Here is a 17,599-nt window from a genome sequence, read left to right on the forward strand (position 1 = left end):
GTGATTTTCTAAAATAAATATTATGTGTATACATATTCTCCAGTGGTCTTTTGCTACTCCACTTAGCTTCTAGTTCTGGTCCAATTTCTGTATGTATTTATGTATGTACTAGATGGAGGCCAAATGCTATCACATCGGGAGAGAGTCAATGTCACGATGGGGGCAGGCTTTGCAGTTTTGAGAATCTCTCCCCCCATGTGCTCACCCACCTATCCACTCTCTCTTTCCCCATGTGCTGACGTCTCCCATCTGTGCTCTCTTCTTTGACCTGTGTCTACCCCATGTGCTATCCCCCTTGTCTTCTGTCTCTCTCCTTCCTCTGCTTTGTTCTCCCCTCATGTGTTGTCCCATTTGAGCTGTCTCTCCCCTGTGCTCTGTCTCTCTCACCCCTGTGAGCTTTCTCTCTCCCTTATCTGCTGTCTTCTCCATTCTGACCTCGGACAGGATAGTACGTCAGATGTCAGATCCCCTACTTTGATGTGGGCTTCGGCGGTGAGCCCATATCAAAGCTGCGAAATGTCAGCTGTTTTGAACATGTGCGTGCAATAGCGGTGAGTGGAATCGCGATCCACCCACCGCTATTAGCTAGTTAAATGCCTCTGTCAAACGCTGACAGCGGCATTTAACTACCGCTTCCGGCCGTGCGGCCGGAAATGCGCTAATCGCAGACCCCCGTCACAAGATCGGGGGTCAGCGATGCATCAGGATAGTAACCATAGAGGTCCTTGAGACCTCTATTGTTACTGATGCTGGCTTGCTGTGAGCGCCACCCTATGGTTGGCGCTCATAGCAAGCCTGTAATTAAGCTACATAGGAGCGATCTGATGATCGCTGCTGTGTAGTAGAGCCGATCAGGCTATGTCAGCTTCTAGCCTCCGATGGAGGCTATTGAAGCATGGCAAAAGTAAATAAAAAATGTTTAAAAAAATATGAAATACATAAAAAAATATATAAAAGTTTAAATCACCCCCCTTCGCCCCATTCAAAATAAAAAAAATTGAAATATATGCATATTTGGTATCGCAGCATTCAGAATTGCCCGATCTATCAATAAAAAACGGCTTAACCTGATCGCTAAATGGCGTAGCGAGAAAAAAAAATTACTTTTTTTGGTCGTTGCGACATTGCATTAAAATGCAATATCGGGTGATCAAAAGAATGTATCTGCACCAAGATGGTATCACTAAAAACGTCAGCTCGGCACGCAAAAAATAATCCCTCACCCAACTCAAAATCACAAAAAATGGAGACGCTACGGATATCGGAGAATGGCGCAATTTTTTTTTTTTTTTTAGCAAACTTTGGAATTTTTTTCCACCACTTAGATAAAAAATAACCTAGTCATGTTTGGCATCTGTGAACTCGTAATGACCTGGAGAATCATAACGGCAGGTCAGTTTTAGCATTTAGTGAAGCTAGCAAAAAGGCAAACAAAAAAACACGCATGGGATTGCGCTGTTTTTGCAATTTCATCACACTTGGAATTTTTTTCCCATTTTCTAGTACACAACATGGCAAAACCAATGATGGCTTTCAAAATACAACTCGTCCTGCAAAAAATAAGCCCTCACATGGCCATATTGATGGAAAAATAAAAAAGTTATGGCTTTATGGCGAAAAACGAACATGGAAAAACAGAAAATCCCAAGGTCATGAAGGGGTTAAGATGTATTCTGATTTTTTTTTTTAGAATTTTATTGAAAAAGCAGGATTTGTATAAATATCAATTTGCAAAGTGCCACAGATAATGTTGGCAGTATTGAAATAAAATTACTATTAATTATATTATTATTATTAATAATAATAATAATAATAATAATAATAATATTATATTATGATTAAAAGCTGATTTATCAAAATGGCAAGATCTGAAAACGAGGATAAGGCCACGTTCACACGTTCAGCATTTTGTCAGTATTTTACTTCAGTATTTGTAAAGCAAAACCAGGAGTGGGTGAAAAATGCAGATGTGGTGTACGTGTTTCTATTAAACTTTACCTCCAATTGCTCCACTCCTGATTTTGGCTTATTAATGCTGATGTAAAATGTTGACCAAGTATAGTATGTCTGTGCATGGCTTAATACGGGGTTTGATGACTTGTGCTATCTATATGGATATAGACACTGACCTTACTGATTGGCTGCAGCAGTGTCGACGTGACATCACCGCTGTGTCCGATTGCACAACACTGAACCCATGGAGTGTGAGTTAAGTTCGGTTTGCTTTTTTATAATGAACTAAACTGGCAGACAAAAGTTTTCTGAAATGGAATAACCGCATTATAGGCGATCAAATTAAGGACAATAAACAAAAGTTGTATTTCTTCAAAAACAGGAACGTCTGTGGAGAAAGAATCGAGCACCATATAATAATGGCACCTGTTATGGAGTGGACCTGAATAGAAATTTTGATGCCAAGTGGTGTAGTAAGTAGCATTTTGAGTATTTTTTTTGCCCAATAGCTATTCCACATTTGGCAATTTATCACTCGATAACTAGAAATTTCTAAGCAACTATTAGCTCCAAATGTTCTGTGTCCTTCACAATGGAGCATTATGGTTGTATACTTTTCCCCACCTTTTTAATCTTAGATGCAAAATTCTGTGATGATTGTCCTTATAATATATAATTTCAGTACTAACTAGAAATGAACGAATTTGTTCGACAAACGTTCGCCAATCTCAAATTCAACATGAACGTAGCTCATTCGGATTCGTGTTCGAATTCCTGAGCATTTTTCCTAAAAATATGCAAATGTCGGCCAAAGTTCGGCAAATGACTAAGTTTACTGAGGCTTCTTTCAAACATCAGTGTCTCCGGTAGCAGCACGGGCCACAAAACGTCCTGCACATGTGCACACTGATGACACAAGGATGACATTCCTGTGTCATCAGTGTGACACGTACCAGTGCCTGGGAATCAGTGGTACTGTTTTCACTGTTCCCGGCGGCAGGTGCTGAAGTGAAGACAGCTCACATCACGGTACCCTGCTTGTGCTGTGATCAATGCTAGCAGGAGACAATGTTGAGAGTTGTATTCAACTGTTAACAGAGAGAGAAAGCGGTGGCTGATGGGAGCAATCATCAGCCACCGGCTGTGCTATAAATATAAAAAAAATTACATATGATTCCCTTGTATTTTTGATAACCAGCCAGGCAAAACTGACAGCTGTGGGCTAGAACCCTCAGCTGTAAGCTTCAGCAAGGCTGGTTGTCAAGAATAGAGGGGTTACCATGCCATATTTTTTAATTATTTAAGTGAATAATTAAAAAAACAGTGTGGGGGTACCGGACATTTTTGACAACCAGCCAATCTAATGTAGACAGCTGGGGTGGATATTCCCAGGCCGATAAGGGGCCATGGATATTGGCCCCCCAGCCTAAACATAGCACATAGCAGCGCACAACCATCCCACATGCCTTGTAATGGTAGCAAATGGGGTTCATATTTGTGAGAATGGTGTCATCTTTGTATTGTCTGGTGACATCAAGCTCGCAGGTTAGTAATGGAGAGGTGTCTATAAGATGCCCATCTATTATGAATTCTATAATTATGTTATAAATAAACTCACAGCCACACCAGACAATACAAAGGTGACATCAACCCCATAAATATGAACCCCACTTGCCATCGCCACAGGACAAGCGGGAAGAATCAGGTAATGCTCCAAAATGGATGTGCCTTTTCTAGGGCAGATGCAGGCTGCTGTTTTCAGGCTGGGGGGCAATATCTATGGCCCCTAACCATACTGGGAAAACAAGCCCCCCCCAGCTGTCAACTTTAGCTTGGCTGGTTGTCAAAAATGGGGTGTATTAAGTTATCTATTTAAATAATTTAAAAAAACAGCATGGGGACCCCTCTATTCTTGGTTACCAATCTTGATAACACTGACATCTGAGGGTTGCAGCTCACAGCTATCAGTTTTGCCTGGTTGGTTATGAAAAATACAGGGGAATCCACATCAATTTAAAAAAAAAATATTTATTTATACCAAAATTCATGGGTCAATTGATGTCCCTTTTCCGGGTGTCTGCCGATAATTTTAGCTATTTTGGCAGCTTTTTTGCCCCCCTGAAGGTGTTGTCTATGCGTTTGATTTTGCCTCCCAAAATCAAATGTTTGCAAACATCGGGATGTTCGCTGATCCAAACCGAACCTTGAAAGGTTCGCTCATCTCTAGTACTGACAGCACTGTAGCTTTAATTTTTTATGCAAATTTCATGTATTCTCATGTAGCTAAGTGATACAATTGTGACAGCCACCTCTAGAGCAAGCTGAGAAATTTTACTAAATAATATTAATTACAATAAGGGGGTGTTTTAGTGATGAGCAACAGTGTTCATCTCTAGTCGTTAGTCGCTTTGAGAATCAGTGTGTTCAGGATGCTTGTTACTTGGTGAGTATTTTTTGAATGTTCAAGCTGAAGCTTGAGTTTCCATCCTACAGGTTTGGCACTTTGTAGATAACCAATGAACATTAGAGCATTGCCTGAGAGTCACTGTTACTCCGGAGCCAACTTATTTGTGGTATCACTCTGATTAGCTGGTTGCATAGCATCACCATATCTGTATTAGACCCGTGACGCCATGCTTTGCACAATGTACTCCAGACACAGGCGGAGTAGGAAGAGGTGCTGATGAGAGAGGGACAGATCTGTACCTGCGTATTAGCCAGGGATTCAACCAAGTTTACATTTATGTTAAGTTCAACAACAGCCGTTCTTAGAGCTAACTACAATACAAATTAATACTGTTGTTAGCAGCATTTAGGAAGAGATTGTGATGAAGGTATTGTATAGGACAGGATAGGATGATTTGTGCTTCCCTTATGCTGCAGCATGCAACTGATACAAAAACCTATTTTCAAGATAACATTCTTTATGCTCTTAGTCCTGCAAATTGTTCTAAGCAGGGAAATATTATACATTGCGGCAGTTGTGCTTCAAAAGCATACAGCCAGACTTGGTTGCATTTCAATAGCATTTCTATATAGATTCTGCAGTTTCATACATCCATATAAATTGTGCAAATTTGCCTAGCATTGTACCACTGCATTGTTTTGAGCAGTGATATTTTATAAGTCATTTATTGTGCTACAGTTTGTCCTCAAAAACCCCCCAAAAGTTTTTTTCTTTTTTAAGGCTGGTTTCACACTTGCGTTTTGATCTGCAGCGTTTGTACCGCAAAAAAACGCATGCGTTTATTTCCCTATGTTTAACATTAAAAACGCATGCGTTTTTTTATACGCGTTTGGTTGCGTTTTTGAACGCATGCGTTTTTTTGCTGCATGCGTTCATTTGCAGAAATGCAACATGTAGTAATTTTCATACGTTCGTATGCATTTTTTTGCGGCAAAAAATGCATTGGAGTCAATGGAAACGCATGCGTTTTTTACGTACATGTGTTTGCATGCGTTTTTAAACGCATGCGTTTCAATTAAGATAAGGATGTCTAGACACTGATATGCCACCCCCTAGCTTCAAGGTGATAAAAGGGAGCTTGGGGGAAGTTTCAGGACACTTCTCATCAGACTCTGAAAAAGACAAGACACTGTCAGGCCGCATTTTGGAGGACAAGACCCAAATCAATGTGAGTATATCCTAGCCAATGCCTTTATTTTCTATTTTTTGGCTCTACATGTCCTAATTTCTTCCATTTATTTCTTTCTACATGCATCAGAATGTCTTCCGCGGAGTCTTCATCTGAGGAGGAGTACCAGCCACGTGAGTCGGAAGTGGAGCACGTTAGTGAGGTGAGTGTTTGCCTCGTCAGATTGGTAAGTATTCCCTGTCACATCGACACGTGTGACAATTTGATTTTTACTTTTTTTTAGAGCACTTCTACTGAGGCACAGACCGGGCAGGAGCAGCGGAGTGAAGGTCCGGTGGGAAGATGGCAGCGGGTATGTATACAAGGCTGACTGTCCTCATTGTAATATTCTTGAATCTTCCTTTCTTTACACTCGTATTTATTTAAATTTTTCTTCTGGAATCCTTTAGTATGTTGACTTTCGTATTCATGCCATTTCTCAGCATCTGTTCTCTTTCTTTTCCTTATGTGATTGAGCAAACTTTAATTATTTTCTTTTAATTTTAGGTTTCATGACAACGACCTCCTGATAACCCTGGTCCAGGAGTGAGTTCCGTTGTTGGACAGCCGGGATCCACAGCATGCAATGAACAGCCCGCTCCGCCGTTTATGGAGTGAGGTGGCACAAGCGTTGTGGGATGGCTGGGACAATGCCCCGCCATGGGCCCGTAGTGCATTTGGTAAGTATTGCACTGCAGTGTGAAGCAGCAGAGACCTTGGCCGTGCTCTCTTGACTGTGTGTGATGAAAGAAACTCTTCAGGGTTTCTTTCATCACACATAGTTGTCTTTGCACGGCCAAAAGTCCATTTACTGACCATTATATTTTATTTTTATTTAACAGTGGACAAACTAAGAACACGTTGGCGTTCCATGAAGGACCGCATTAACAAGGACCTTCGCGAAGAGAGTCGCGTTGCCAGTGGTTCAGCAGCAAGGATCAGACCGTACAAGTACCATCGTGTTCTGTCATTTTTAAGACCGGTCCTTCTCATGAGAACGTAAGTATTTCTCACATGCTTTCGGTTGTATTGCATTGACATAATATGTATTTTTAAATTCCACAGGATTTAGCTTCTGTTTATTTTTTGGTATTAATTTTCTGTTTCCTTTTTTCACAGCACACACAGCACGACTGTCGCCTCAGGTTCTGGAGCGGTCCTTCAGCCGGCAGCAACGGACCCGTCCCAGCCATCCAGCAGCGCAGCAGCAGGTGACCCTTCCACACTTACTGGAGACCAGGGAGCTGGCCCATCAGGTCTTCCCCTTTCGCAGTCCTCTTCCACTGCACCACTTTTTGCGGGCACATCCCGGCAGCGACAGAGGACTTCGGACAGGTCATTCATGCCCGAGTTTTTGCACTTGAGCTTGGTTTTACACGAAGTAATCAAGGCTTTAGGTGACCGAATGGATGTGTCTCATAACCTCTTAAATTGCCGTATCCAGGAGGTCACCAAAAACCTTGATCAAGTTAAAGCCGACCTCCAGAGGCAAGCTCATCATTTTTTCAACCAAATTGAGCAGGGCATTTCGGAACACCTTAGCCCTGATCTCCAGCTCAGTGTGATGCAGGCCTGCAATGCTGCTTTTGTGCAGGCTATGTAGCAGAGTCGCAATTTACAGCAGACAGTGGCGGCATATCCAACTGTGGCGTCACTGTCACGATTATCCTCCATTCCTACCTCTGCTGCATACCACTGCACGGCCACCTCAATTCCTTCCTCAGGTGGACTCCACTACAGCGGCAACACCATTACGAGTGCTGTTGGACATCCCACCGCCACCACCGTGACAAACCGCTGCTCCGGCTTGGACCTCCTCCACTGACACCACGATCCCGCAGGACCCTGGCATGGCTTTTCGGACCGGCCCCCCCAATGCAGCAGGACCCAGGCATGGCTTTCCGGGCAGGACCCCCCCGATGCAGCAGAACCCAGGCATGGCTTTCCGGGCAGGACCCCCCGTATGCAGCAGGACCCAGGCATGGCTTTCTGGGCAGGACCACCCCCGATGCAGCAGGACCCAGGCATGGCTTTCCGGGCAGGACCCCCCCCGATGCAGCAGGACCCAGGCATGGCTTTCTGGGCAGGACCCCCCCGATGCAGCAGGACCCGGGCATGGCATATCGGACCACCCCCTCGATGCAGCCGGACTCAGGCATGGCCTATCAGGCCGGCCCCACCACGATGCAGCAGGGCCCTGGCAGGGCTTTAGGTTCCCCCCCAATGATGCAGCAGGACCCTGGCAGGGCTTTATGTTCCCCCAACGATGCAGCAGGACCCTGGCAGGGCTTTATGTTCCCCCCACTATGACGCTGCAGGACTCTGGCACGGCCGAGTGATCGTCAAGCGCAATGGACTATGACACAGTGCAGCCGGACCCTGACGTGTCTCCCGCCACCTCGCTACAGCATATGAGCCCACCAAGACGTCCCCCTACCAGGCAAACCCAAACAAAAACTCATTAAAAAAAAAACGCTTAGTATTCCTCCCCCATCACCTACCGATGTGTCTGTATTGTCAGTATTGTCTCACCCTTCCAGTGCATCTCAAGCCTCTCATGTGTCAAGCCCCATCCCCGAACTTCCAGACCCTTCCAGTTTCATTGCCCCTTCTCCTGCCACCTCTGCATCGTCCATGGTTAGCCAGGCATCAGTTCTTCACACCCCCCCCATTTACAACACTCTACCGCAAGCCGTCGCGGTACAATCCGTCGCGGTACCAAAAAATAAGTTTTACAATTTGTTAACTAAATAAAAAAAATTTAATTTGCCACAATTATGTTTGGTTTATTGTATCTATCGCCGCCGGCAATACACACCGTGCGCCAAGAAACTTCGACATACACGTATTCTTTGGGCCACAACATATCTCCATTAGTTAAAAATACAAGACTGCAGCTATATGTGTGTCTTTAGTATTGAGATATGAACTGGCCCAAAAAATATAACATTTATTTCCATACTCTTTTTTTGTATATGCCTAGTGTGACAGTACGAAGAGAATATGGTGAATATACAAGGCAGTTATCAACTCAATAGGTCAGGTGTCCAAAAACTCATAAGTTAGGACACCTGACCTATTGAGTTGATAACTGCCTTGTATATTCACCATATTCTCTTCTTTATACCTAATCTATTACACACCAATTGAGGTGACAATGGTTGTCTCACGCTTAGTGTTGAGCGATACCGTCCGATACTTGAAAGTATCGGTATCGGATAGTATCGGCCGATACCCGAAAAATATCGGATATCGCCAATACTGATATCCGATACCAATACAAGTCAATGGGACATCAAGTATCGGAATGTGTCCTGATGGTTCCCAGGGTCTGAAGGAGAGGAAACTCTCCTTCAGGCCCTGGGATCCATAGTGAGGTGTAAAATAAAGAATTAAAATAAAAAATATTGATATGCTCACCTCTCCGGCGGCCCCTGGACATCACGCTGGTAACCGGCCGGCTTCTTTGTTTAAAATGAGCGCGTTTAGGGCCTGCGAATGACGTCGAGGCTTCTGATTGGTCGCGTGCCGCTCATGTGACCGCCACGCGACCAATCAGAAGCCGCGACGTCATTCTCATTCACTAAACTCCTAATTCTAGGAATTTAGGACCTGCGAATGACGTCGCGGCTTCTGATTGGTCGCGTGCCGCTCATGTGACCGCCACGCGACCAATCAGAATCCGCGACGTCATTCTCATTCACTAAACTCCTAATTCTAGGAATTTAGGAGCTGCGAATGACGTCGCGGCTTCTGATTGGTCGCGTGGCGGTACCATGAGCGGCACGCAACCAATCAGAAGCCGCGTCGTCATTCGCAGGCCCTAAACGCGCTCATTTTAAACAAAGAAGCCGGCCGATTACCAGCGTGATGTCCAGGGGCCGCCGGAGAGGTGAACATATCAATATTTTTTATTTTAATTCTTTATTTTACACATCCCTATTGATCCGATACCGATACCCGATACCACAAAAGTATCGGATCTCGGTATCGGAATTCCGATACCGCAAGTATCGGCCGATACCCGATACTTGCGGTATCGGAATGCTCAACACTACTCACGCTACATATCTATGCTCGCCTGCCCAGGTGTAAGAAATTGTGAATTCATGACCCTGTATATGTTTATCATGAATTCATTATTTCTGACACTTGAGTTGATGAGTATAGATAGCGTGACAGTGATTGTCTCAGTCTTGACGCAGTGACGTCAACAAGCTTACCAATAAATCAACATGGTTGCCATTATTAGAAGTATGTGGCCAGTGTTTTATATCATTATTTGTAAACCAAAATAGGGAGTGAAACAATAAGAGGTCAATTATGATATTAAAATAATAACTATTACCTCTGCCTCTATCACCCACTCCTGGTTTTGGATTACAAAAAATGATATTACAAACATATGTACTGGCCGTTTTTGGGCAACCTTTGTTTGGAGAGGAAAAAGATAGGAGACACGGTAAACACAACCAACACTAAAGTTTATTAATTTTAAATATTTTTTATCATTGTAGAAAATTACTGGACATTTATACAACATTGTCCTGCCATGACACACGTCCAATATCTGAAACAAAATAGGCCGCAAATTGGTCCAGCATGAGACCAACAGCTGCAGTTGACCGCAGCGGGTGATGCTGAAAATCAGGCAGTGGGTGGACAACTGGTTCATCCAGTTCAATGTGGGGTTGCTCCTTAGTAATTATGTAATTGTGGAGAACCACACAGGCTTTGACCACCTCGTCGACTGTTTCCACTTTTAGATTTATGGCTGTTGCAAGAATGCACCATTTAGCAACCAGAATGCCAAAGGTACACTCTACTGTTCTCCGGGCCCTGGTCAGTCTGTAGTTGAAGATCCTTCTAGTGTGGTCCAAGTCCCGACTGGAATATGGCTTCAGCAGATTTTCACACATCTGGAAGGCCTCATCCGCAACCATAACAAATGGCAGCGGTGGGCCTTGAGTGTTGGGGAGAGGCTGTGCAGGAGGAAAATTAAAATTGTTGCCATACACACGACAGCCCATATCCGAGCTCTTGAAAGTCTGGGAATCATTGCCATGGCCAAAAGCTCCAATGTCCACGGCAATGAAGCGACGGTCCGCATCAGCTATTGCCATGAGCACTACAGAAAAATATTTTTTGTAGTTGAAAAACTCCAATCCGGTTCTGGCAGGTTTGATAATGCGGATGTGCTTTCCATCCACCGCTCCTAAACAGTTGGGGAAATCACACACATTCAAAAATTTATCTGCAATTTCGCGCCACATGTCCACGGTGGGTACTGGTATAAACTCCTCACGGAGTACATTCCATAAAGCCCGACAGGTGTCCACAACTATTCCGGACAGGGTGTTTATTCCAAGCCGGTATTGGAAGTGGAGGGAAGATAAACTCTCCCCTGTGGCAAGAAATCTAGAAGAAAAACACAAACAAAAAACATTACAATCTACTCTTTTTATGGTGTGGTTAAAAAGAAAAAAAAAAGAGGAAAACACAAAAAAAACTTGTCAGAATAAACAAAATAGGGACTGTCATTGGTTTAGATTTTGAACTTACCTTAATGTCACCAGCAGACGTTCCTTGGGTGGAATCGCTCTACGGAGCTGGGTGTCCTGCCGCCGTATGGCTCCTTGTACACGAGACAGCAAATCCCGGAACGATTCTTGCGACATTCTCGTGTACTCCTGGAATTTCTCCGGGTTGGCATTCAGCTCAGCATAGAGCGTGTGATAGGCTCCACGGCTCTCACGCACTTCTATTATGGGGTGCCTCCAAAAACACCTACGTTGTCTCCTTCTCCATCTTTCGCGGTTTCAGTCTTGCTCCCAAGCAAAAGCACAGGCCAGAAAAATCTTGAAGCTGAAATCCAGGTTGAAATAAAAGCTCTCCATGCTAAGATCCATTATGACACAGGAAACAGTAGCAAGCTGTTAGCATTTCAGTAGCCCTAGGGTCTCTATATAAAGAGCCCATCATATACGCCCTCTCTATTCCCATTGGTGGTGTCAGGTTATCTTTGTTTGGCTCCGGTGATATTTTTGGAATTGTGCAAAAAAAACGCAAACGCATGCAAAAACGCATGTGGTAAAAAAACGCAGCGTTGACACGCGTTTACATGCGTTTTTGCATGCATTTGAAACGCGTTAAAAATGCATGGAGATCAAAACGCAAGTGTGAAACCAGCCTAAATCACATTGTTATATTCATACTGCAGTATCATACATCTTTCGCAGGTGAGCAGATTTGCCTGGCAGTGTAATACCGCCCTTTTTTTAAGCTCTGAAATCGCATTGCTGTATTTATACTGCAGTCTACATCCGTCTGAGGTGTGCAAATTTGCCTGGCATTGTAATACAGCCTTTATTTTGAGCTGTGAAATTTTATACTGCATTTAGTGTGATACAGTTGAGCTTCAAACCCCCCCAAAAAACGATGATTAAAAAATCACATTCCTATATTTATACTGCAGTCGGATAAGTACATTTGAGGTGTAGAAATTTGCCTGCCTTTGTAATACAGCCTTTTTTTGAACGGTGAAATTTTATAAGGCATTTAGCATTCTACAGTTGTCTCTCAAAACCCTCCAAAAATAGAAATGGTTTATAAACGTGTATCTGCAGCACTAACGGGTTATAAGATACTAGATGGCAGCCCGATTCTAAAGAATCGGGAGTCTAGAATCCATATATACTTTATTTATTCAAATGTAAGAATAATACAATTAATAAATAATAGTAAGAAAGAACAAAAAATGGCTGCACTCACCAGCTCTTGACAATTCTTGTTATTTAAGGTACAGTTACACAGGATCCATGAACATGCTTATGAGGGGAGGGATGAAAGACATCAGACGACAACTTTGCGTGTTTGAATGCAGATATTAATAAATAGGCAGTTTATATTGCAGAGAAATTGCTGGGCAATAATGGACAATGTCCATATGTGGCAAATAATAGAGCAATATACCCAATGTGGCAAAGAAGAGGTTAATAAACGGCAGTCTCTCAGTATAACAGTCAGTGAATAATAGGCAGTATATAGAGAAAACACCAAACAAAAGTTCAAAATTGGTGTGAAAATGTCACTAAACCACTTCACAACTAAATATATATAGTTTTGGTAAATGGTATTATCATTTTTTTGACGAAATTCGGCAGGAGCTTGAAGAGCAACGTCACTGGGCCCGCCTCCACGCAGTAGAAACTTGCTGGGAGGTAAAAATTCAAAAATCACACCAAAATGGCGGGCGGAGTGTGTCACAGTACGGCACGTTTCTGATTGGTCGCTCGCAGCAGGCAGCAACCAATCAGACACTGGACACTGTTGACGTCACTTATCTCCGGACATTAGCTCCGGACATTAACTCCGGACATTAGCTCCGGACATTAGCTCCAGACATTATCTCCGCACATTAGCTCCGGACATTAGCTCCGGACATTAGCTCCGGACAAAGCCACGGAAGTTGGCACAAATTGCAGGAAGTAGTATTCTAGGCAATTAATCTCCGGACATTAGCTCCGGACATTAGCTCCGGACAAAGCCACGGAAGTTGGCACAAATTGCAGGAAGTAGTATTCTAGGCAATTATATATTAGACAGCAATGTCTCTGCATTGCTATACCTTAAAACTGCGATTAGACTACGGAAAGTGAAAGTCCCACAGTGAGAATAAGTTAAAAAGTTATAAAAAAGTTTTAAAAATATAAAAAATTAAAAATATATTGTACCCATAAATAAATATTATTTTGAAAAGATAAATAAACAATAAAAGTATACATATTTGGCAATGTGGTGTCCCAAACTATAAAAGTGTCACACTAGTTAGCTCCTTTAGTGCACACCGTAAAAAAAAAGAAAAAAAATGAGGCAAAAAATGATGCTTTGTCATCATACCACTGAACAAAAAATGGAATAAAGCATGATCAAAAAGACAAATCTAAATAAAAATGATATAGCTGAAATTGTCATCTTGTTCTGCAAAAATCAAGCTGCCATACAGCTCCATCAGCCAAAAAAAAAAGTTATAGCTCTCATAATTGAGTAATAAAAAAATAAATATTTTTTCTATAAAATAGTTTTTATTGGGCAAAAGCGCCAAAACCTAAAGATATAAAAGGGGTATCACTGTTAGGCTGGAGTCACACTAGCGAGTTTTACGGACGTAAGAGCGCAGAAAATACGTCCGTAAAACTCGCCAAACAAACGGCACAATTATTCTCTATGCCCCTGCTCCTATCTGCCATATTTTACTGATCAGTATTATACGGCTTTCTACGGCCGTAGAAAATCGCAGCATGCTGCGTTTTTGTCACCGTTTTGCGCAAAAAAACGCCAATGAAAGTCTATGGAAGCCCCAAAAATACGGATTACACACGGACCAGCAGTGTGACTTGCGAGAAATACGCAGCGGTGTTAGAGAGAAAAGCCGGCAATTGAATTGCCGGCTTTAAAGCCATCTAGCGCTGTATGAAGTAATAATATATATACATATATGTGTCTACTGACATATATATATATATATATATATATATATATATATATATATATACAGTTAGGTCCATATATATTTGGACAAAGACAACATTTTTCTAATTTCGGTTACAGACATTACCACAATGAATTTTAAACAAAACAATTCAGATGCAGTTGAAGTTCAGACTCTCGGCTTTCATTTGAGGGTATCCACATTAAAATTGGATGAAGGGTTTAGGATTTTCAGCTCCTTAACATGTGCCACCCTGTTTTTAAAGGGACCATAAGTAATTGGACAATTGACTCCAAGGCTATTTCATGGACAGGTGTGGGCAATCCCTTCATTATATCATTCTCAATTAAGCAGATAAAAGGCCTGGAGTTGATTTGAGGTGTGGTTCTTGCATTTGGAAGGTTTTGCTGTGAAGTAAACATGCGGTCAAAGGAGCTCAACATGCAGGTGAAACAAGCCATCCTTAAGCTGCAAAAACAGAAAAAAAAACATCCGAGAAATTGCTACAATATTAGGAGTGGCAAAATCTACAGTTTGGTACATCCTGAGAAAGAAAGCACTGGTGAACTCATTAATGCAAAAAGACCTGGGCGCCCACGGAAGACAACAGTGGTGGATGATCGCAGAATGATCTCCATAGTGAAGAGAAACCCCTTCACAACAGCCAACCAAGTGACCAACACTCTCCAGGAGGTAGGTGTATCAATATCCAAATCTACCATAAAGAGAAGACTGCATGAAAGTAAATACAGAGGGTTCACGGCATGGTGCAAGCCACTCATAAGCATCAAGAATAGAAAGGCTAGACTGGACTTTGCTAAAAAACATCTAAAAATGCCAGCACAGTTCTGGATGAACATTCTTTGGACAGATGAAACCAAGATCAACCTCTACCAGAATGATGGAAAGAGAAAAGTATGGCGAAGGCGTGGTACAGCTCTTGATCCAAAGCATACCACTTCATCTGTAAAACACAGCGTTGGCAGTGTGATGGCTTGGGCATGCATGGCTGCCAGTGGCACTGGGTCACTAGTGTTTATTGATGATGTGACACAGGACAGAAGCAGCTGAATGAGTTCTGAGGTATTCAGAGCCATACTGCGTGCTCAGATCCAGCCAAATGCAGCAAAACGGATTGGTCGTCATTTCATACTACAGATGGACAATGACCCAAAACATAAAGCCAAAGCAACCCAGGAGTTTGTTAAAGCAAAGAAGTGGAATATTCTTGAATGGCCAAGTCAGTCACCTGATCTCAACCCAATTGAGCATGCATTTCACTTGTTAAAGACTAAACTTCAGACAGAAAGGCCCACAAACAAACAGCAACTGAAAACCACAGTAGTGAAGGCCTGGCAGAGCATCAAAAAGGAGGAAACACAGCGTCTGGTGATGTCCATGAGTTCAAGACTTCAGGCAGTCATTGCCAACAAAGGGTTTTCAACCAAGTACTAAAAATGAACATTTTAGTTAAAATTATTGAATCTGTCCAATTACTTTTGGTCCCTTTAAAAACAGGGTGGCACATGTCAAGGAGCTGAAATTCCTAAACCCTTCATCCAATTTTAATGTGGATACCCTCAAATGAAAGCTGAAAGACTGAACTTCAACTGCATCTGAATTGTTTTGTCTAAAATTCATTGTGGTAATATCTATAACCAAAATTAGAAAAATGTTGTCTCTGTCCAAATATATATGGACCTAACTGTATATATATATATATATATATATATATATATAGACAGTATATATATATATATATATATATATATTTTTTTTACACATGGATCCCTTTTATAGCCGTATGTTGGTTTTGCAAGCCTGCGAGAAAAACACGCAGTACGGATGCCATATGGATTACATACGGAGGATGCCATGCGCAAAAAACGCTGAAACACCCTGCCTACGGAGGAGCTACGGACGACTATTTTGGGGACTTTTCAGCGTATTACGGCCGTAATATACAGACCGTATTGTCTTACGCTGAGTGTGACTCCAGCCTAATTGTACTGACCAGAAGAATAAAGTGTTAGGACTGGCGGAACGCACCAAGACAGATGGTATAAATGCGTTCGCAGTCCGGGGTCCACCGTGCAGGTGAAAACCTGCTGCTAGCAATTAGCAGACTATATGGCGGTACACTAAAGTATACACACGTGGGTTAACCTCACCCAGCGTGAAAGAAGCAATCCTGTTAAGGCACAGGACCGCGGTACCGTACCTAAAGAGCGAGCAAGTAGTCAGCGAACTCAACCCCAACTAGGATTAAAGTCCGATTAGACCCTTGCTGGCACAACACCGCAACTGGGTGTGTAGGAAACTGAAGAGCAATATTAAGGCACAAGAGTGCATGCAGTGCCGCACTGACGAACGCCACTAACCACCCAGGCTTGGGTAAGGAAAGCACAGAGGAAGTGCACGGCGCCGTACTGGCGGTCACAGCAACTGGACGCTATAATGTGTGACTAGTGCTGTAGGATAAGACGGGCGCTAGGTAGCAGCCATACACCTTCCGCGAACAGTCATTCAATAGGGTAGGGGTATCCAAGGACGACTTGCACTCACAACATACACACATTAGCGATTGAAAGACAATACTAGCGCATGGCCGTGCGGTCATGCACAGTTTATATAGCAGCAGCACAGGAAGTGGCCACAGCACCTTTGCCCTTCCAAGACCTGCCAAGAGGACCAATGGAATGTGCTGCAGAGCCTGAGCACATGACCCTCGATCTCCAACGGGAGATCTTACCCTGGGCATGCTCAGTACGTGCAGACAAGGACTTAGTCCCAGAGACGTCCGCTCGCTGCTGACCAGCACTGACTTTAATGGCAGAGACTGGAGAAGCAGCAGTAACTCTCAGAACAGAGTGAAAATGAGCAAGACGCTGGGACCGACGTCTTTGCTGAGCAGACTCCACTGCGGCTGGACAAGAATGGGAGACCGCAGCGGAGGTGGCTCGAGATTCCCCCTGTGCAGTAGCGGGAACTCGACCCCTAACATTACCCCCCCTCCTAGGGCCCCCCCTCCTTGGGCCTCGCTACGTTCGAAGGCAGCAATGAGCTGCGGAGCCCGAATGTGCTCAGCAGGCTCCCAGGACCTATCCTCAGGGCCGTAACCCTTCCAGTCCACCAAAAAAATTTTTTTGCCACGTACCACCTTGCACCCCAAGATAGCGTTCACCTTGAAATCGTCCGTAGATGAACCCGATGTCCCGGCAGATGACTCAGAAAACCGGGACATGTATACGGGCTTAAGGAGGGACACATGAAAGGTGTCGGTGATACCAAGGCGTGGAGGAAGGACCAGACGGTAGACCACAGGATTAACCTGTTTGAGGACCTTGAAGGGACCCAAGTAGCGAGGAGCAAATTTAGTGGACTCAACTCGCAGCCTGATGTTACGGGCGGAGAGCCTCACCAAGTCGCCAGGAGCAAAGGTCGGAGCGGGGCGCCGATGAGCATCGGCGGAGGACCTCATTCTCTCCTTAGAGGCCCGAATGGCATCCTGAGTGCGGTC

At 43.5% G+C, this 17,599-nt stretch overlaps 1 protein-coding gene across 3 annotated transcripts in view; it reads left to right on the forward strand.

The window, feature by feature from the left end:
- LOC138644861 (carboxypeptidase O-like) overlaps nt 1-17,599 on the forward strand; it is a 164,955-nt gene that overhangs the window by 97,436 nt on the left and 49,920 nt on the right. For all 3 annotated transcript variants that reach the window (XM_069733750.1, XM_069733751.1, XM_069733749.1), the window contains one exon: nt 2,336-2,426. In XM_069733750.1, coding sequence (XP_069589851.1) covers nt 2,336-2,426 — 91 coding nt within the window. The remainder of the gene's footprint in view (nt 1-2,335; nt 2,427-17,599) is intronic.

This window comes from Ranitomeya imitator, chromosome 7 (assembly GCF_032444005.1).
Source record: "Ranitomeya imitator isolate aRanImi1 chromosome 7, aRanImi1.pri, whole genome shotgun sequence".
Taxonomy (NCBI): domain Eukaryota; kingdom Metazoa; phylum Chordata; class Amphibia; order Anura; family Dendrobatidae; genus Ranitomeya; species Ranitomeya imitator.